At 34.4% G+C, this 22652-nt stretch overlaps 1 protein-coding gene and 1 non-coding gene across 2 annotated transcripts; one reads left to right on the top strand and one right to left on the bottom strand.

The window, feature by feature from the left end:
- Positions 1-5447: 5447 nt before the first annotated feature.
- LOC107605084 (uncharacterized) lies at positions 5448-6122 on the bottom strand. The gene has a single exon (XM_016306830.1). The coding sequence runs from the start codon at positions 6120-6122 to the stop codon at positions 5448-5450; it is 675 nt and encodes a 224-aa protein (XP_016162316.1).
- An 8253-nt stretch (positions 6123-14375) lies between these two features.
- On the top strand, positions 14376-14482 carry LOC148576158 (small nucleolar RNA R71). The gene has a single exon (XR_015904669.1). It is a non-coding gene; the product is annotated as a small nucleolar RNA R71 (small nucleolar RNA).
- Positions 14483-22652: the final 8170 nt, after the last annotated feature.

The raw sequence follows: 22652 nt of genomic DNA on the forward strand, positions 1-22652 counted from the left end.
TAACTTGAACTGATAATAATTCACTCGATTATGTTGAAGCCCTTCCACATATAGTCCTTGACGGATTCTTAAAGAAAGCACCATTTATAAGTAGTTCAAAGAAAAATTATACCCCAAAAATTAGTGGTTAGTATGAAAGATTTTATGAAGTTTTTTCTTTAGGTGATCATCCTAATGTGAATCTTCTCAGTAACAAATTACGATAAATTTTTTTTCGAGGTGCTATTTTTAATAGCCACTTCACTGAATTTAAAGTTATTAAATTGTTTAAATATGATGTAGGAAAATCGAACCACCATATAGGAAAAAAGGTAACATAACGCAAGAAGTGAAACAAATAATTCCACAGAATCAACTAACTAAATACACATACACTTCAAGTTTTCTCGTAAAGTTTTACAGGGGCTATGTACGTGGAGTCATACAGCAGAGTCCCTCAGCCATAGAGCAGAGTTCTTTTAATGCAGAATTATCAAAATCGAATCACTGACCAAATTAGAATATTAAGTTATTAGATTATTACTTCAACAGTTAAATTACTAGTTGAATTGATTAATTTGAATATAATTGATAATTATATAAAATTTTAGTTTTTTTACTTTTCTACAATAAATATCTTTCATAATTTTATTTTTATTTTAAAATAAATTATTATTTTCAAAATTTAATAAATCATTAATTTTTATAACTATTATATTATTATTTATATTATAATTATTTATTAAAAAATAATATTAATAACAATCATATAACCATAAAAAAATTATGGTTATCAGTGACTTAAAAAAAGGGAAATTGAATCTAGGCCTTTTTTTATTTTGCTTACGTTTACTTTAAACTTGATGGAATTTAGAGAATCTGCTAAGTTTGCTGATGCGGATTTTACAATCCACAAAACACCGGTAAGTGCACCGAGTCAAATCAAGTAATAACCTCAGGTGTGTGAGGATCGATCCCACGAGGATTAACGGATTAAGTAAGCAAAATCAATCGATTAATCAAGTCAGACTAGCAAATTAGGATTTTGAAGGACTTTAAGCATAAACAGTAATTAAACGTAGCAAAAACAGAAGCAAGCAGTGAGTGTAAAAAAGGTATATGATTAAGAAAGTTAAGGTTTCAGAGATGTTAGTCGTCCGAATTAACACTTTTCGCTTTCTATTCTAATCATGCAACGATTCTTTTATGGCAAATCATTAGTAATTAAATCCGAATCTCTTAGTAATTCAATTTCTCTTTAACATAATCAAACCACACAATTATAAAACCACACAATTCATCAGAGTTTAACCTAGTTGATTTTATGTCACTTATCAATCCAGTTTCAAAACTTAAGAATTATGAGAATTGGTTTTCAAGCTTTATTCAATTAATCAATTTTTTAAGAAATTAAGAGAATTCAAGTAAGAGAAGAATTATTTCCTAACATATTCAAACTCTGAGATAAAGAACGAAAATTGTTTCTTAAAGAGGAATCAATTGCATCAATTAGAAATAAAAAAGTTATTGCATTAATCCATAAAACAAACAGAGCTCCTAACCTTAACCAAGAAGAATTAGAAACTCATGCTTGTTCTTGAAATCCTTAAGAAAATAAAACTCAAAAGTGCCGAAGAAGGGAAAAGGTTAGAACCCTCTTCCCTTATATACTAACCCTAAAAGATAGAAAATCAAAATTCAAACTTCTGAATCAAATTCAAAATCAAAACAGAATCTTTTCCTAATTATTTTTCACCGAGAAGATCTCTTCCTTGATTGCTTGTGATCTTTAATAACTGTCATCATTAATGAACTAGTGATTGATCTTTCAAAGGGTTAAGAAATTGAAGGACAAAAGGTCTTGGTTTGAGATACTGGAAGAAGCAACAAGGCCCATGTAATACGTGGCCTGTTTCACGTTATACGTGGTTTGAAAACTTGGTCCTGGAGTGTCTTTTATGGGCTCGCGTACAACGTGAAGTAGGCTACATTGTACGTGAGCCAATTTTTCTTAAGTTTGGCTTGTTGCTTTCCCTAGCATTATACGTGGGAAATTCCACGTACTACGTGAAACCCAATTTGTGCGTATGCACACATGTGCGTACGCACCCTCGCCAAAATTTACAATGTTGTGCATATGCACAGGTGTGTGCGTACGCACATCTTCTGCGTAGTATGTGAAACTGCCTATGTACTACGTGAAATGGTTAATGATTGTTATTTGTGTGTGCACACACATGTGTGCATGCGCACAAGTATTTTTTTCTTCCTTCACGTAGTACGCCATATTGTTCACGTACAACGCCAAGGCTTCCTTTTTCTTTTCAGGAGCTTTCTGTTCCAGGGAACTTTTTGTTCACATGATCCTTCTATTTTCCAGGGAGCTTTCTGTTTCTACTTTCTACTCCGTTTCTTTATGTTTTTCTTTTCAAGCTTCCTGTAATAAATCAAATTTAACTAATTAAAGTAATATTCATTCTAACCTCAAATTCATTGATTATTTAACAGAAATTCTTACTAAATTAGTTGAAATTAAAAAGGAAAAATACTACAGATGCAGACGCATCATAACACCAAACTTAGGATCTTGCTTGTCCTCAAGCAAGCAAAGAATCATGGCTTAATCCAAACTTCTTAACCTTATGATACAGGGATAAAAGATTGCAATCTAAATGAGTTTGGTTAACCGTTTCACTTATGCACAATTTAACAAAATTGATTATAATCTTTCAAAGCTTCTATCCGGATTAGATTATGGAATCCTTTCTTGATTTATCACCTTGAAGTAGTTTAGTTACTTTCTTTTCACCATTTAAGTTTAGTGGGTGCTTTGCACCTTGAGGCTAGTCGTGACTCTAAATTTTTTGTCTCAATCCTTTGCACGACACAGAAATACCACAAGCACATAGTTGGTGAGCTCTTTGAGCTTATTTTATCTTTTCTTTATTCTCCACTATTGGTGCTCAGAGCCTTTGGCTTTCTCATTTTAGGGGGGGTGCTTTGCTCCTTGAGTTTAACCGTGACTTCTAAATGCTTTGTTCTTCAAGCTTTTGGCTTGATACAAAATCACCACAAGTACTTGACTAGGATGCTCTTTGAGCTTATTTTTCTTTCAATTTCCTTAGTCAGTGGTGCTCAGAGCCTTTGGTTTCTCTTATAACCCCTTTTTCTTACTTTCTTTTTTTGTTACTTCTTCAAGGTTTTGTCAAGTGTAAGGCCCATAATAGTCTTCTAGACTAAAGCCTTAAGCAATGTAGCTCAGATCATGCTGAACACTCTTAGTTAGTTTGGTTTCCCAAACTTAATTTGTCATGGTCCTTTATGATCATTCCCTATTTTTTTTTTCTTTCTCAGCACATGACTCATTACACCCATTTAGAAGCAAGCACAATTATGGTTATGGGTTGTGATGGACACGATGTGTATTTGACAATTAGAAATCTCAAATGCATTATATAAGATAAATCAAAATGAAACACATGCATATTATTAAAAAGAAGGAAAAACCTTTGTTTTCACTGTCTTTCTCTTCATTATCTTCTTCTCCATCATCTTTTAGGCTATGTAGAGCATAGTATCCAATACCAAACTTAGAATGATTGCTTATCCTCGAGCATCAAAGACAAGAAAAAGTAATGGTGATGGGAACAGGATCATCAAATGAAATAATTCAATTAAAGCAGAGGCTTATTCGATTAAAAAAATCCAAATTAAAGTGAAAAGAAAGGGAAGCCAAAATAAAATAAGATAATGAGGCTATTACTGTGTTTGTATGGTGAATGTGGCAACACCAAACTTGGTGTGAGAATACCAAACTTAGTGTGATACAATCTATGTGAACTAGGACAAGTACCAAGTGAGATATAAATTTGGTGTGACACACCAAACTTACTCCATGAACACACATATAACCTTGATAAGAGCAATAGTCTTGATGATGGAGCCTGTAGAGATTCTCTGAAGTCTTGAGTAATCACAAGTACCGCACATATAAACAAACTCAAGTGATAGTTATTGTGGAAAATAATTATGAAACACAAGAAAAGAAAATAAGATAACATAAAATAGAATGAAAGACTTATACATGAGGTACAATATGAGGAGAGTGAGTTGTGGCTCTTTATCTTGTATGCATGAGTACAAGCACACCAAACTTAGGTTTGGATGTGGTGTGAGAGTAATGATCTTAAGCAAGCATGCATGTAGGTATGAAGATTGGATAGTGGCTCAAATGGAGTGTGATGCGTCAGGGCTAAATGAATGAAATAACCATGTAATGTTATGCCCTGACGTACTACTTGGTACATCTCACGTTGTACATGAGTTAAAATGGTTCCATGGTCCATGTTGGGGTTCGTCACATTATACATGAGAATGCTCATGTTGTACGTAAAAAGCCTCTTGTGCGTATGCATACTACTAAAAGTAAAGCCCTTGGGAGTAGTTTTTGCCCCTGCGTTGTATGTGAGAACTCTCAAGTTGTATGTGAAAACTTTCTGTGCGTACGCACACTTTACCAAAAATAAGGTCCTGGGAGCATGCTTCCTTATCACGTTGTATGTGAGGGTCTCCACTTTATATGTGAAAGGCTTCCTGTGCGTACGCACAGGTGTGTGTGTACGCACACTACCCCCTAAAATCCCAAACTTGAGTACGCACGAATGCATGCGTACGCACAACTCCTTTTTGGCTTAGTACGTGGTGCTTTCACACACAACACGAGGGCTTTTACCACACCCAACTTTATATAAAATCATGTGTCATAGTTAAATCTCCTGCACCAAACTTCTTGTGAGTGTTCATGCATAATGTAAAATAGATAATAATTAAGAACTAAGTAAAAGAAAAATAAAAAATATGAAAGAAAAGAAGATACCAAACATTGGGTTGCCTCCGAACAAGCGCTTTTTTAACGTTACTAGTTTGACGGTTGTTCCTTGCTAAGGTTGAGGTTCATAGTGCTTCACCTCTTTCCCTTTCACATTGAATTTTCTTCCTGTGTCTTCATATGTTAGCTCAAGATGCTCAAAGGAAAGAACTCTACTCCTGTGCATGGCAACAGTGGGTGGCGAGATAACACTACTTTGTCTTTGGATGAAAAGTCTTCAGTAGGAATTTTCTTGTTCCTGCACCCTCTAGGCACTTTCTTCTTTGAAGCCTCCTCCTTGTTTGATGCACACCCAACACCAAACTTAGGATTGATGTCAGGAGGTTTGTTGATTTCAAAGGGAGGCTTTGGTTGAAAAGTCTTTGAGGCTTCAACTGAATGGTCAGTTTGTGGTACTTTTTCTGTCTCTTCCTTTCTACTCAAGCAAGAAAAAAGGACATCTAAAAGTGATTCATTAGGTTCTTCCTTCAGATTTTGGTCTTTGGCTTCAACTTTTTTGCAATCCTCTTGATCAATTGAATGATGCATGGTCTTGAAAACATGAAAGACTTCATGATCATCATGTACCCTCAACATCAATTCACCCTTTTTCAACATCAATAAAAGAACTTCCAGTGGCTAGAAAAGGTCTCCCTAGAATGATGGAGGCATGTTCATCTTCTTCCATGTCAAGAATGACAAAATCTACTAGGAGAAAAATTTTTTCCACTTTGATTAGGACATTTTCAACCACTTTATGTGCAAGCTTCATTGACTTGTTTGCAAGTTGTAGAGCTTTTTTGGTGGGCTTCAATTCTTGAATTTTTAACCTCTTCATCATTGATAAAGGCATTAGATTAATACTTGCCCCTAAATCACATAAAACTCTATCAAATGTAGTATTGTCAATAGTGCAAGGAATTTGAAAACTCCCTGGATCTTTCTTCTTTGTTGACAAGTTCCTTTGAATAATTGCACTACACTCCTTGGTCATCACCATTGTTTGGCCTCCCTTCAAGGATTTCTTCTTGTACAGCAAATCCTTTATAAATTTGGCATACATGGGCATTTGTTCAAGAGCCTCTATGAATAGAATGTTGATGTGCAAAGTCTTAAATATCTCCAAGAATTTGGAGTATTGCCTCTCCTTGTTTTTCCCATTGAGCCTTTGAGGGTATGGAATTCTTGACTTGTAGTCAGGCACTAGGATTCTCTCTTTTGGTGGAACTTCTATAGCTTGAATTGGTTGCAGAAAGGTGGGTTGTACGTGATCCATTTCAAGATTAGTATCCTCTGGAGCTTCCTTTCTTGCCTTGACAGTGAACTCCTCCTTTTTAGTTTCTTCCTTCTCTTCTTCTCCTACCACCTTTCCACTTCTCAAGTAAATAGTCTTGCACTCCTTCCTTGGGTTTGGAATTGTGTCACTGGGGAGAACATTTGTGGATTTCGCCAATTGTTAAGCAATCCGGCCTACTTGCACCTCCATTTTCCTAATTGAAGCACCTTGATTCTTGAAATTGGTTCTTGTTTCCTCCTTGAAGCTTCTAGTTTCTTCCATGAATGCTAGTGTGCTCTGAGATAATTTTTCTAGGGCAAGCTTGATGGAGGGAATTTTATGTTGGTCTAGAATTCCTCAATAAAAAGAATCTCTTCTTTGCAAGCATAGTCTAGACCAACAATGGATTCTCACATCAAAGTTTAGTTTTCGTTGTCACAAGTTCAAACCAATAAAAATAACCGAGAGTATTACTCTCGGTTTATTCTCCCTAGGAATTGCAATCGAATGCTCAATTATTGGTTATGAGATCAAAGGGGTTGATGATAAAAAGGCAAGAATTCAAATGACAAGAAAGTAAAGCAAACAACTAAAGATAGCAAACACTAAAGAGGCATTCATGGCAAGGATTGAGAATCAAGGTCTTCTATCCTAGTCAATAATTATAACACAACAATTACCAAGATTTAAGCCTATTACGTTATTCCCATATTAAGAGAAAGTCAAATAGGCCTAGTTAATCCCAATCCATAAGTAGTAACAATGAAAACAAGATTAACTAACAACTCTAGATCACCAACATAAGTTGGATATTAATAACTCAAAATTATCTATTTTTCCTTTCTAAGCCAAGAATGCAAAAATCTACTTTAAGACTAAGCCAAGCATTTTATGAAACACTTGGTGTGCATAAAAGGAAGAATATCATAAATTGCAAGGATAATAAAATTTGTAACTACCAAATGCAAGAAACCAATAATAACAACTCAATTAAATAACAATAAACATAGAAACATCAAATTGCATTAAAGAAATCAAAATTAACAAGAGTATTCATAAACTAAAAAGTGGCACAAGTAAGAAATTAACAAGAAAAACTAAGAAAAAGAAAGCAATGGAAGTATGGAACAAGGAAAAGTAAAGGAAACTAAATCAAAACAAGTATTTAAACCTATATCTAAGAGAAAATTAAACTAAAAATCCTAAATTCTAGAGAGAAGAGAGAACTTCTCTCTCTAGAATGTAACCTAAAACATGATACTAAACTAAAGCTAATTGCTCTCCCCTTGTTCCTTCTTGAATTTGGCCTCAAATACTTTAGAAATGAGTTGGATTTGGGCTTGAAGAGGTCCAGAAATTACCAATCACGTTTTCTTTAAGTGAGTCACTTGCTTCGTGTCACGCGTACGCGCAAGGTCATGCGTATGTGCCACATGGCAAAATTGCAGGTCACGCGTATGCAAAAAGTCACACGTACGCGCAATTGGCAGATTTCAAAAACTTTATTTTTTCATGAATTCTCCACTTTACATGCTTATATTCACTTCTTTGATCCAATCCTTGCCTCCTAAGCTTGAAATCACTAAACAAACCTATCAAGGCATTGAGTGGAAATAAAGTGAATTAAATTTAGCAAATTAAATGCCTAAAACAATATATTTTTAATCTTAAGTGTAAATTAGGAGAAATCCACAAACCATGCAATTTCATTGAATAAATGTGAGATAAATTAATAGAATCTACTCATTTTAACACAAGATAAACCCTAAAGTTAAGGTTTATCAACCTCCCCATACTTAAACAATAGCATGTTCTCATGCTAAACTCAAGAAAGACAAGAAAGGGGTATTAATATTTATTCAAAGTAAACTACCTAATATGTAATTTATCTAAATATATGCAACTACTTAGTCAAAATAAATTAATTTCTAAGAATACATATATGAACATAAGGGCTAAAGCAATCACAATCAAATCAAACCCAACAATTGATTAGAGTTCTTAGAAAAGAATTTATAAACTTGCAAGATAAGAGATAATCGCATGTGAAGACATAGAGTCGAGCAATCGAACCCCTCGCCGGATGCGTATACGCTCTAGTCGCTCAAGTGTTTAGGGTTGATTTACTCAATTCTCCTCTAACCATACTTTCTAAAATTTATTTTTCATCTAACGATCAACAATTATTCAATGCATAGATACAATTATCATGAGGACTTTCCACAAGGTTGTAATAGGGTTAGGGTCAAGGTAAGGATATATATGGCTAAGTGAGCTTGAAATTTGCATATTTGATTAATCTAAGCTCTCACCAAACACATATAACAACCTATACAATTCTAATACAATACATAACTACCCATAATTCTTACTTTTTCCGCATTCTCATATATTATTTTCAATCATAACACATATGGATTGTTATTATTACTCTTCTTCGGGGTATTTTGTCCCCTTTTTATTCTTTTTTTTTTCTTTATATATATATATATATATATATATATATATATATATATATAAAATTTTTTCAACAATAACATAATATATACAAAAGGTGAATGCATATGGTTTACATAATTCATACATGAGTATGTACCCAAATTTCTAATATTTTCAAAAGAAACATAAACCACATTTTCATCAACCAAAGTTTTCAAATTTTTCCACATTTAAATGATACACACTCTCACTAGCCTAAGCTAATCAAGGATCCAAATTAAGGACATTTATTATTTTTTACTTAGGGGATTAAAATAAGCTTAAAATAAGCTCAAAATTGGTTAACAAAGGTAGATAAAAGGGTAAGGCTATTTGGGTAAGTGAGCTCAAATGAGATCAAGGCCTTAATCATATAAATACATTCATACACAAAATAATGGACATAAAGAATCAAACAAATCAAAGATTGCAATCATAGAAAGAGAATAATATACACAAGAATGAAAATAGTGGTTAATATGGTGTAACCACATATTAAGGCTCAAAACTCATATGGTTGTGTGTTCTTAGCTCAAAAACCATGTTCCACAATATAGTTCAAACAAGTTTCAATGAAAAATTATTTAATTCAAATCAATTGGAATGCCCTATAGATAAATTTCTTGAAAAATTTCATTATTTTGACTAAGCTTATTATATATATGCAAACTAAGAAAATGCAACTAAAAATTCTAAAAGACATGGTACTAACAAAAAAAAATTTGAAACATGAAAGTGTTGGGATTAGAAATTTTCACCCAAGATTGGCCGATCGATCGGATGACCTCTCCACACTTAAAAGTTTGCACCGTCCTTGGTGCATTCAAAGATGAGCAAGTGGGGTACAGCGACTATGTGGATTGCCACCTTCAGCTGGTGGATCAACCGGCTGCTGCATGTTCTTTCTTTTGCTTCCCTTTTTGCTTATTTATCCTGAAGGATAGAAAATAAGATAGTAAGACAAGTAAATGCAAAAGCAAGAAAGCATAGATTGTTGGAATGAGGTAAGAATCACTAAAACGAAGTGAGTGAATTAGTGTTTGACATTGATGAAAATAAGTGTGTGAATTCTAAGTTGCGCGTGGTTTAGAACACATACTAGCACTGAAAGCTATGTCATAATTACACAAAAAAAGTATGCACTTCACTCATTCTAGTGTGCTTGATATATTTTAAAGGAAATTTGTAGGTTAAAACAAATAAACAAGTAATAAATGACCAAAAATGCATTAAAGCAAGAATCAAGCAATTGTGAAATGAGTAATGAATGGATATTGGTTGATGTGCAAGAGAATTCAATGAACCAAATGAAATATGGAACTTGGACATCAATCGATGTCACACTTTGAAGTTTGTTTGCATTACCTAATTGACATGAAGTGGGAAATATAGTTGCTATGCAACTTAGGAAGAGAGGGACATAAGATGAGATCAATCGCATAGCAAGCATGGTCCACAAAGCTTAAAAAGCTTAAAAAAATGTCACTAGCTAAGCTTACAATCCAATTTCACAATTCTACAATTTCAATACATCAACTAGGTGACGTAAATAAAAATCAATCATAAACAAGCATCACCTAACAAAAAATGCATCAACTACATACAATTGCCATATAATAGATAGTGAATTCAAATTACATGGTGGCTAGCTACAACATGCAATTTAGAAATCCAAAACATTCTTGAAGGCAATGTCATAAGTACTTGGTATCTACCAATATCAAGAATGAAGAATTCAACACCAAGCAACAAAGTATAACCTCCATAAAGAAATCCAACAATGAGTAATTCAACAGCAAGAAACAGCAAATCAGGTTAATAATCCAACACTTATCACCAAAATATAACCTATACTAACAACCTAATCTACTAAAATAGAAAATTAAACTAATTAACTAACTAGCTAACAAAAGGAGATGATGGTGGATGGTGAATGATGGTGGTGTTTGGTGGTTGAAGGAGGGAAAGAACAGGGGAGAAGAGAAAAAAAAGAAAGAAAATGGAGAGAAGAGAAGAAAAGAAAAGTATGGGAGATAAGGTGTGGTCTCGCATACGCGGAGGTCATGCGTATTTGTGACATGGAAAAATAGGAGCTAGCGCATACGTGGAAGCTATGCGTACGTGCGACATGGAATTTTGCTTAACACACAGTTCCCGCACGATCCTGGTACAACTCTCTGTCCAGGCCATGCGGCGGCACAATACACGCACGATTCACGCATGACCATTATTTGGGGTGTCGCGCGTATGCTTGAGTTTTTATTATTTTTTTAAGAGAAGCCGAACTCCAAAATTAACAAAATCTTTAAACATGCAATGCAAAACAAAAAGGCAATTTAAGACAAGATTATTGACTATTCAAATATGAAACCCTAAAAAAAATTTACCCAAGCAACTAATATCTAAGAGCAATATATACAAGAATGATATAGAGAAGGAAAGTACCTAACAATGAAAACTCAATTTATTCAACAACTATATACAAAAGAGAAAGTGGAAAGAATTTACTATGGTGGGGTGTCTTCCACCTAGCACTTTTGTTTATTGTCCTTAAGTTGGATATTTTGGAGAGCTCTAATCAAGGAGGCTTGTGCTTGAATTCATTTTCACCAATGCTTAGACTTCCATTGATTGCTAGAATTTCCATCCAAGGGCACCAAACTATGATGAAGTTCCACACAAGTTAAGAGCTCCCAAAATTGATCCTCATCTTGTAATCTGGGATTCTATACCTTATTTTTACACCCGTCTTCAAGTTGATCATGGCAATTCCCTCCGGGTGGTATCCTCACTTCAGAATTCTCATACAAGCACCCAAACATCCTTCTAGACCCATTAAATTTAGCAACCCTCCAACCATTGAATTTAAACTTTGATGATTTAACCATGATGAACCTAGAATGGTGCTTCGAACCACTAACCATCTCTATTTTTCTCTTGAACCCACATAGAGATCTAAGTTGACCATCCGTCTCAAGAAAACCATATTCAAGTGGAATAAGAAAGCTGAGGGATATGAATTTTACCCACTTGAATGATATAATGGTTGATGGTAACTTAGGAGGAGATGTCTCCAATGGCCTTGACAAAGCAACTTCCACTCCCGTCCGTCCTCTTTGAGGTGTTTCCACCACTTGACAAGATTTTTCAATCTCCACCTCTTTCCAAGCTTCCTCAAATTCAAATGCTTTCTCACCAACTTCTTCTAGCTCTTCCTATCACTTAAGTCATATCTTGGAGGTTGCATATGATCTATGTCAACACCCTTTTCAAATTCAACGGGAAAAGGCTCAACAAGATCATCAAGGGGATTGATCAGTGTGGAAAAAAATTACTAATGATGGAATTCACTTTCTGATCAATTTCCCTCAATTCTCTAACCACTTCCACAATACTAATGATCTCAACTTCCTCTTCTTGTTACAATTCTTGCTTTAACTCATTTTCTTCTCCTTGAAGCTCCAAGTTCTCCTTCTCATTATGCTCCTCAGTTAATCCTCCATATTCAACAATGGGAGTGTCTTGAATACATGAGAATAATGATACCAAATGATTTACTACTTCGGTTAAGCTAGCCACAAATTCCCTTTTCATCTTTTGCTCTTCTTCTTGCTTTTGGCAATAAGCTAGAAGTTCTTGTTGTTTGGAAAACTTCGTTTAATGATGGGTGTGATGAAAAAGAGGGCTCATTGTTTGGGAGAAAAGTTTCATAATTGGAAGATGGTTCATATTGGTGAATATATTGAGGTGGTGTATATGGTATTGGTAGTTCTTGGGAGTATTGATGTTGGAATGATGGTGGCTCTAGGTATGGTTCATATGGTTGTTGGTATGGTGGGTATGGGTTAGGATCACATGGAGGTGAATGGTGGTATAGGACTTCTGAGTAAGGTTGATGAGGGCTTTGTTGAGGAAGAGGTTCATATACATATGGTGGTTGTGGTTGACAACCACATGGAGATCCACCACATCCATTGGATTGGTATTCATTAGGAGTCGGATTGTAACCGTAAGAAATCGGAGGAGGTTGTTGCCAAGAAGATTATCTATATGATTGAGGCTCCTCCCGCCTTTGATTTCTGAATCCTTGATGCAAACCCTCATTGGAACTATCATTTTCTACAACATAGTTTGAACCAAACTCATAGCCAAAATAATGAGAATTTATAGTTAAAGAGAGAACAAAAACAAAAACTATTAGAAATAAAGAGAACAAAATCCTAACTGCTAACTCAAATAAGTAAACAAACAAAGAGCAAGCTATTCACAATATTCACATATGAGCAATAACCAATAACAATCACACATTGAAGTTCCCCTGCAAGAATTTAAATGACAAGAAAGTAAAGCAAACAACTAAAGATAGCAAACACTAAAGAGGCATTCATGGCAAGGATTGAGAATTAATGTATTCTATCCTAGTCATTAATTATAACACAATAATTACCAAGAGCTAAGCCTATTATGTTATCCCTATATTGTGAGAAAGTCAAATAGGCCTAGTTAATCTCAATCCATAAGTAGCATCAATGGAAACAAGATTAACTAACAACTCTAGATCACCAACATAAGTTGGATATTAATAACTCAAGAGTACCTATTTTCCTTTTCCAAGCCAAGAATGAAAAAATCTACTTTAAGACTAAGCCAAGCATTTTATCAAACACTTGGTGTGTATAAAAGAAAAAAAAATCATAAATTGAGGGGAGAACAAAATCTATAACTACCAAATGCAAGAAACCAAAAATAACAACCCAATTAAACAATAATAAATATAGAAACATAAAATTGCATTAAAGGAATCAAAATTAACAAGAGTGTTCATAAACTAAAAAGTGGCACAAGTGAGAAATTAACAAGAAGAACTAAGAAAATTAAAGCAATGGAACAAGCAAAAGTAAAGAAAACTAAATCAAAACAAGTATTTAAACCTATATCTAAGAGGAAATTAAACTAAAAATCCTAAATTCTAGAGAGAAGGGAGAGCTTCTCTCTCTAGAATATAACCTAAAACATGATACTAAACTAAACCTAATTACTCTCCCCTTGTTCTTTCTTGAATTTGGCCTTAAATACTTCAGAAAAGAGTTGGATTTAGGCTTGAAGAGGTCCAGAAATCCCCAGCCACGTTTTCTTTAAGTGAGTCACGTGTTTCGTGTCAGCGTACGCGCCACATGGCAAAATTTTAGGTTACATGTACGCGGATGGTCACGTGTATGCGCAATCGACAGATTTCCAAAACTTCATTTCTTCATGAATTCTCCACTTTACATGCTTTTTCTTCACTTCTTTGATCCAATCCTTGATTTCTAAGCCTGAAATCACTAAAAAAATCCATCAAGGTATCAAGTGAAATTAAAGTGAATTAAATTTAGCAATTTAAGGGCCTAAAAATATGTTTTTATTCTTAAGTGCAAATTAGGAGAAATCCACAAAACCATGCTATTTCATTGAATAAATGTGAGATAAGTTAATAGAATCTACTCCTAGGTGTTGTGTAATTGTATTGATTTGTTGAGATATTGCGTTAATCTATTGGGAAATGACTTTATTCTAAGCCAAAATAGTGTTCAAGACATCTAATTCCATGACTCCTTTCCTTACTGATATTTCAGAAGAGTAAAGATATTGATTATTGGCCACCATTTCAATCAATTCTTGTGCTTCCTCAGTAGTTTTCTTCATATATAAAGATCCTCTAGATGAAGGTCCAGTGCCATCCGTGAGGTGGGAGTGATTCCATCATAAAATATCTGAAGCTGGACCCAGTCAACAAACATATTATCAGGTCATTTTCTGAGCATCTCCTTAAACCTCTCCCAAGCTTCATATAGTGATTCTCCTTCTTGCTGTCTGAAGGTTTGAACATCGGTTCTGAGGTTAGTTAACCTCTAGGGTGGGAAGAATTTATTTAGGAGATTAGTGACCAAGTTATCCCACGTGGCTATGCTCTCCTTGCGCTGATTCTCTAGCCACTACTTAGCCCGATCCCTTACAGCAAAAGGGAACAGCTGCAAACAATACACCTCAGCCAAGACACCATTTGTCTTGTCACAAATTTATAGAAAGTTGGAAATAAACAAATTAGGATCCTCCTGTGGGCTTCCACTGAATTGGCAGTTTTGTTGAACCAATGTGACAAGCTATGTCTTTAATTTAAAATTATTGGCTCGAACAGTAGGTGTGATGATACTACTCCCGCAACTATCTGGGTTGGGGTTTATATAAGAGCCGAGAGTCCTCCTAGGTAGAGGAGCATTAATATTATTATTCTTTGCCATGTGTGGCTCAGAGAACTTTTCCTCAACCACTTCTTCAATCTCCTCTTCAACTCTTTGATTTCTAGCTTGCTTTCTCTGTCGCCTAAGAGTTCTTTCAATTTCAGGGTCATATTGAAGCGGTTCTTTGTCCCTGTTATTCTACATAGACAAAAGCAACAAGAAAATCAAATTGGAATTCCCTTCATGATGTGAAGAGAATTCCTAGAGGAGGAATAAAATAAAAACAGTAAACAACAAAAAATAAAAAAGTCTAATCTAGGTAATCAATTGATCGGTAGTTTGTTAACCACAATCAATTCCCAACACTGGTGCCAAAAACTTGATGCAGATTTTACAATCCACAAAATACCAGCAAGTGCACTGGGTCGAATCAAATAATAATCTCAAGTGAGTAAGGGTCTATTCCACGAGGATTAACGGATTAAGCAAGCAAAATCAATCGATTAATCTAGTCAGACTAGCAAATTAGGATTTTGAAGGACTTTAAGCATAAATAGCAATTAAACATAGCAAAAACAGAAGCAAGCACTGAGTGTAAAAAAGGTATATGATTAAGAAAGTTAAGGTTTCAGAGATGTTAGTCGTCCGCATGAACACTTTTAACTTTCTATTCTTATCATGCAACGATTCTTTTATGGCATATCATTAGTAATTAAATCCCAATCCCTTGGTAATTCAATTTCTCTCTAATATAATCAAACGCTAATCCCTTAGTCACTTAATTAAGAAAAGAAGTAAGCACGTCTCTGATTTATAAAACCACACAATTCATAAGAGTTTAACCTAGTTGATTTAATGTTACTTATCAATCCAGTTTCAAAACTTTAGAATTATGAGAATCGGTTTTCAAGCTTGATTCAATTAATCAATTTTCCAAGAGATTAAGAGAATTCAAGTTAGAGAAAAATTGTTTTCCAACATATTCAAACCCTTTGATATGAAGAATGAAAATTGTTTCTTAAAGAGGAATTAGTTGCATCATTTAGAAATAGAAAAGTTATTACATTAATCCATAAAACTAACAGAGCTCCTAACCTTAATCGAAGAGAATTAGAAACTCATGCTTGTTCCTGAAATCCTTAAGAAAATAAAACTCAAAAGTGCCAAAGAAGGGAAAAGGTCAGAACCTTCTTCCCTTATATACTAACCCTTAAAGATAGAAAATCAGACATCAAACTTCTGAATCCAATTCAAAATCAAAACAGAATCAAATCTTTTCCTAATTATTTTTTACCGAGAGGATCTCTTCCTTGATTGTGTGTGATCTTTAATAACTGTCATCATTAATGAGCTGGTGATTGATCTTTCAAAGGGTTGAGACAGAAGGTCTTGATTTGAGATACTAGAAGAAGCAGCAAGGCCCACGTAGTACGTGGCCTATTCCACGCTTTACGTGGTATGAAAACTTGGTCCTGGAGTGTCTTCTATAGGTCACATACAACGTGAAGTGGACTACATTGTACGTGAATCAATTTTCCTTAAGTTTGGCTTGTTGCTTGCCCTAGCGTTGTACGTGGAAAATTTCACGTACTATGTGAAACCGAATTTGTGCGTATGCACACATGTGTGCGTACGCACACTCGCCAAAATTTACAATGTTTTGCGTATGCACATCTTCTGCGTAGTATGTGAAACTGCATACGTAGTACGTGAAATGGTTAATGATTGTTATTTGTGCATGCGCACACATGTGTGCGTACGCGCAAGTCCTTTTTTCTTCCATCACGTAGTATGCCATATTGTTCACGTACAACGCCAAGGCTTCCTTTTTCTATCCAAGAGCTTTCTATTCCAGGGAGCTTTCTGTTCACATAATCCTTCTATTCCGGGGAGCTTTCTGTTTCCACTTTCTATTCTATTTCTTTGTGTTTTCCTTTTGAATCTTCCTGTAATCAATCAAGTTCAACCAATCAAAGTAATATTTATTCTAACCTCAAATTCATTGATTATTTAACAAAAATTCTTACTAAATCAGTTGAAATTAAGAAGGGAAAATACTAAAGATGCGGACGCATCATTTGCTTTTGTTGAAAATGTAGGAGACACTTTTTTTTGTCTCTTGTTGATAGAAGAGCCAAAACAGATTTGTATGGGAGCAGAGTTATTGTGACGTCTTACTGGATAAATAAGCAGGAGACAATTTTATTTGGTCTCATAGAGAATAAACCAGAATCAGAACAGAGATGGAAGAGTGACACAACCATATATCCTGGTTCAGCCACCATATGTAATGTGATCTACATCCAGTCTTCCCCATAACTGTGGTAGAATTTTCACTATCTTTAAATGATTCCAAATACCAATTTTTGTTGGATGCAACCCAATCCTATCTAGGACAAATCCAGCTTCTACCCAAACAAGATTTGACTAGGTTCACTCCCTAGATTTTCAACCACTAAGTTCTCACCCAACTAAGCAAGGAAATTCCGTCATGATCATGAAAACAAAACAGAAAAATATACAAAGGATTTATGAAATAAACATTTGGATTTTCTCCAAGTCTAACTTTCATTGCCTTTTCTCTCAATGGCTTTTTCTTAATTCCTCACATTAATTCCTTTTTTCATTAAAACAAAGAAAGATAAAATTGAGAAAACAGAATATTTGACAGAGACCGATGAAGGTGAAGAAGGTCTAGCATTATAAGCTATGAAAATCAAAACTTTTTTCTCTCACTTCTTTAATCAACCTCTGGCCGTTTACCACTTTAATAGAGGATTAAAACTTTCAAAGCTTGAAACTTGGCTTCAGCACATTTGACTTCTTCTCCCCAAAAATCATCAGCAGTAGTGGTGCAGAAGAGAGATAGAGTAGCAGCAGTGATTGAACCATACATGCATCTATACCTACCATCTTCTCTTTTATCCTTTTTCAAATTTCTTCAAAGATATGAATCATTCATTTGTGCTTTGGCTCCAAGTTTCTTTCTTGACCATTGATTTGTTTCAAAGCTCCATGAACTTCATTTGAATCAGATTTTTCCTTCGGTGCATGTAAAAGGAGGATTTCTTTAACAATATTCAATGAAGCACAAATGAGAAAAATGTTTTCTGATGTAGTCTTAGGGTGTGATCTTTGCTTGAAGTCCTAGCTAATTGACTTACTTGATTTTGGTAACCCTATTTTTCTTCTTAATTTGAGCCTTAATCAGACTTTTCTTTTTTCTTGCTTTCCTTCTGAACTTCTTCACGTGGGTGAGAGAAAAGAGAGAGAAGAGATAATTTGGTTTGGTGGCTTGTGTTTAGTTCAGATGGAAATAGAATTTTATTTCTTAGTTAGCAACCAAGTGAGTAAGTGAATGGACTTGGATCACTTAGTTGGACCTTATGCTTGTGTTTGGTCCAATTTCAATTCTTTCCTTTTTCCTTGTGTTTGGAGATCAAAAATTCTCCTATTGGGCCAATAATGATAAACACTTCTGAGCCTGAACCAATTTTGGTCTTTTTGCTTGTTGTTGGCCTATTTTTCTTGCTACTATTTTCTGCACATTAAGCAAACTAATCACACAGACAATTGGGCTCTTAACTCCAATAATAATGTTTAGTCATCATTAATTAATAGATATTAGTTCTTCAAACTTAAAAATCTCTCCCTTGATGACAAACATTATAAAATAAATTGTGAAAAGAAATGAGAAGAGTTTTAAGGGACTTCCCTTTGACGATACACTTTTTTTATGTGAACTCCCCCTTTCTTTTATTCACTTGGCTCTCCTTGAATGTTTGCATTTTTTCAACCTGTGATCAACAAAATTTACATAGAAATAATGCCAAATATCCAAAAACTATTTTAAATTGTTTTATGCTTAAGAGAACCTATCTGATCCCTAGTTAATATTTACAAGATTATCAAACAAAATCATCTTTCGACCTTAATTCATAAATAATACCTAACATAGTGATCAAAATATTATTAATTAGAGCTACAAACAATACTTTTAGAATAAAACAATAGCCTCAAGAAATTAGTGACAATAAATCATATTATCCAACAACAAACTATGCACAGTCATCAATTTGCATCATTAAAATAACAATAACATCCATCAAACACTCAACATAGCAATTAAACAACCTAACAATTCATTTTCTTTCAGTTACTCCCCCTTTTGTTATCAAAGAAGGTGAGTAATACCTACACAAAAGTTTGTTAGGAAATGAAGTAGTTCAATTAGTTCAAAGTTAAGTGTCTACAATTATTACAGTCATCCAAATAAAGTAAACAGTATTAAAAATTGTTTAAAGACCAGAATTTTTAATATCAGAAAAATAGGTTCTTAGAAAGTAGCAACATCAAACAAGAGCTAGACATCAGATCCCTCATCCTTGGTTCCCAGAAGATCTTCTTGTTCAGACATCACTTAGTCATCTTCTAAGGAATCTATGTACTTTAAAAGCACTTCAACTCGGCTTTGAGACTTTTGTAAGGAATTATCATTTTGTATAGCTAGTTTTTAGCTTGTTTGTTTAAGTTGATCATTTATTTTGCAAGGTTCACAAATTCCTGTAAGACGTTCTTCATGAAGCAATTCATCAAGTACTTATAAGAGGATGATGTCCTGGCAGCTGATGGAGGAGGAATGCTTTTGCCCTCTTCTTCTTCTATAACAGTGTCCTTGGCAGCTTTAGTTTCTTTTTCTTTTGATTGCTTAACTGCACCATCGCCCTTAAGAGATGCAATTTTGTTCTCTTGGGTCTTGTTGTTTTGATCAACACTAAAGAACTCGAAGATGCAAGTTAAAAATATGCCATATGGTAGAGAAACATTTTTGTCACTTTTGATACAGTCATGCATATGGTGCATCATCAAATATGCAACAGAAATAATTTTATTGATGATGGCATAGAGAACTAAGGTGTCACAAAGAGTCACTCGCTGATAAGAACCACTTTGAAGCATGAGAATGTGTGTAATAATATGGTGTAGTTGTTCTTTGATAGGACCTAAGGCTCGATGGTTGGGGATAACACCATCCATGAGGGAAATATTTTCACATATATTGGCTAACACATCCTTATGTGAAATGCCCAGATTATTGTCCCATTTTTCAGAGATGTAGGCATTGACGCCAACATCATAATAATCAAGGTTGTACAAATTGGCATAACACTCTTTGACTAAATCAGGTTAAACAGGTTTTCTGATTTCAAAGAATTTTTTCCAATCCAAGTAAATAAAGTTTTCAACAAAGTTAATCCCCTTTTCATCCAAAGCATTTAAATCAGCCACAAAAGTTAAACATAAAGGTCTTTTGGAAATAATGGCTCTGTGGAATTCATAGTTCATGCTTGAAAAAAATTGAAGTGGATCATAGTGAGAGTGAGGAAGGTTACCGAAATGGGATATAAAACTTACAGGGTCAGGATTTGCAAGTTTTATTACAAAGTTAAGAAAAGGTCTTCGGTTACCTTTTGAAGGATGACTAGATGGTGCAGAACGTCCTTGAGGATGGGATGAGGAGCAAAGAGGTGGAGACGTTAGAGGTTCTTCTTCACCCATAGGTTTCTTTCTTTTCGCCCTAGAAGTTCCAGCATCAGTTGGCACCGAGGATGGACAACGAGAGGTGTTCTTGATTTGTGCCATAGGTTCAGAAACTAGAGAAGATTGTGAAGAAGAATGGGAGTGTATGTGAATATGAGTGTGGGTTTCGCTTTTTGGAGGAGGGTTCGTAGAGTATGATATTAACCAGTGCCTCTTCGTGTAGCAACTTTCTTTCTCATCTTTAAGAAACCTAATGAATGTGGTTACAGGAGTGGTAAAGGTTGGAGAATAGGAGAAGTTTTCAAGAAGTAACTGCTATTAATGCTTTGAAAGTTTTTGAAAATACAAACAGTTATTTAAATAAAATAAAAAGGTGTTTTTAAAGAAATTGATTTTGAAATGATATGTAAGCAAGCGGTTTAAAAGACAAGTCAATAATAAAATTTGAAAATCAGAATTTGATTTGACTAGATGAGAAACCTTAAAACGAATAATTTTTGAATTTATGAACAAAATAAACAATGAAGCCCACATCATAGAAATAGAACTTCTTCCCTTTGGGCTCAATGATGGTTTTAAAGAAATACAAAGGACCAACAAAGATTCATTTTGACCCAAATTAATTATTTTACTAACACCCAGTCTAATATTTAGGGAACCTAAAGGGAGTCATCATATGTCCAATTTTATCTCCTGTCAACCTGAGAGTTAAAAGCAAACAAAGAGCATTATCATCAATTTAATTCAACAATCCAGAGTCAACAATACCCAATGCTTTCCTCAACTTATAAAATCTGTCTTCAGACAGAGATTTAGTGAAAATATCAACAAGTTGATCCTCAGATTTTACAAATTATATGTTAATTATACCCTTTTGCATATGTTCTCTCATGGAGTGAAATCTCACTTCAATGTGCTTTGTTCTAGAGTACAAAACTGAATTTTTAGAGATGTTTATTGCACTCATATTGTCACAAAGTAAAAGGATACTACTGACTTGTAATTTATAATATGAAAGTTGTGTTTTAAGGCGTAATAACTGTGAACAACACGAAGAAGCGGCTATATATTCAGCCTCGATAGTGGATAATGTAATTGTAGTCTATTTCTTGCTTGACCACACGTTTAGGGACTGTCCAAGGAAGCAACAGATCCCAGACATGCTTCTGCTATTAACTCGGTCACTGGCAAAATTTACATCGCAATATCCCACTACACAAAACTCATCAGACTTCGGATACCAAAAACCAAAATTAACCGTGTCATTATTGTATTTAATAATTTTTTTATAGCTGAAAGATGTGATTCTTTAGGTTGTGATTGGAATCTAGAACAAATTCTAACACTTTGAATAATATCCGGTCTAGAGGATGTTATATATATAAGAAATCTGATCATTCCTCTATACCTTATTTCATTCACATCTTTCCCTTTTTCATCCTTCTCAAGTTTAGAACTCGGATGTATTAGAGTACTCATTGATTTAGAATTTTCTAAACCAAATTTTTTTACCAATTCTTTGGCATATTTACTTTGCTGCACAAAAATTTCGCTAGGAGTTTGTTTGATTTGGAGTCATAGGAAGAATGTGAGTTCTCCCATCATACTCATATCAAACTCACTAGTAATTAAGTTTCCAAAATCAACACACAAGGCTTCATTAGCCGATCCAAAAAAAATGTCATCCACAAAAACTTGAACAAGAATGAAATTATCATTAGATTCTTTAATAAAAAGAGTTGTATTCGTGGTACCTCTTTGAAAATCATTTTTCAATAACAAAGAGCTAAGTCTTTTATACCAAGCTCTAAGAGCTTGTCTCAAACCATAAAGAGCTTTAGAGCGTTTAAAAACATGGTTTGAGAAATCTTTATTTTCAAAATCAGGAGGTTGAGCCACGTATACCTCTCTATCAATAATATCATTAAAAAAAGGCATATTTGACATCCATTTCAAAATGTTTGAACCATTTGTGAGCAGCATAAGCAAGCAATAATCTTATCCTTGCAACCAGAGCAAAGGACTCATTGAAGTCAATGCCTTCTTCTTGATCATACCCTTGAGCCACTAGTCTTGCCTTGTTTCTTTCAATCCTACCATCCTCACCCAATTTGTTTCAAAAGATCCATTTTGTACTGGTCACCTTCTTCCCATTTGAATTTGGTACCAATGTCCAAACCTCATTTTTCTCAAATTGGATTACCTCTTCTTCCATTGCCTTAACCCATGAAGGATCGTCAAGAGCTTCCTTCACATTTTAAGGTTATATTTGAGATATGAGAGCAAGATC

Source organism: Arachis ipaensis, chromosome B1 (assembly GCF_059453495.1).
Source record: "Arachis ipaensis isolate K30076 ecotype BB chromosome B1, ASM5945349v1, whole genome shotgun sequence".
Lineage (NCBI taxonomy): Eukaryota > Viridiplantae > Streptophyta > Magnoliopsida > Fabales > Fabaceae > Arachis > Arachis ipaensis.

Bases quoted from the DNA above. Each gene is read 5' to 3' on its own strand.
- LOC107605084 (XM_016306830.1), bottom strand. From the start codon at position 6,122: ATGGATCACGTACAACCCACCTTTCTGCAACCAATTCAAGCTATAGAA.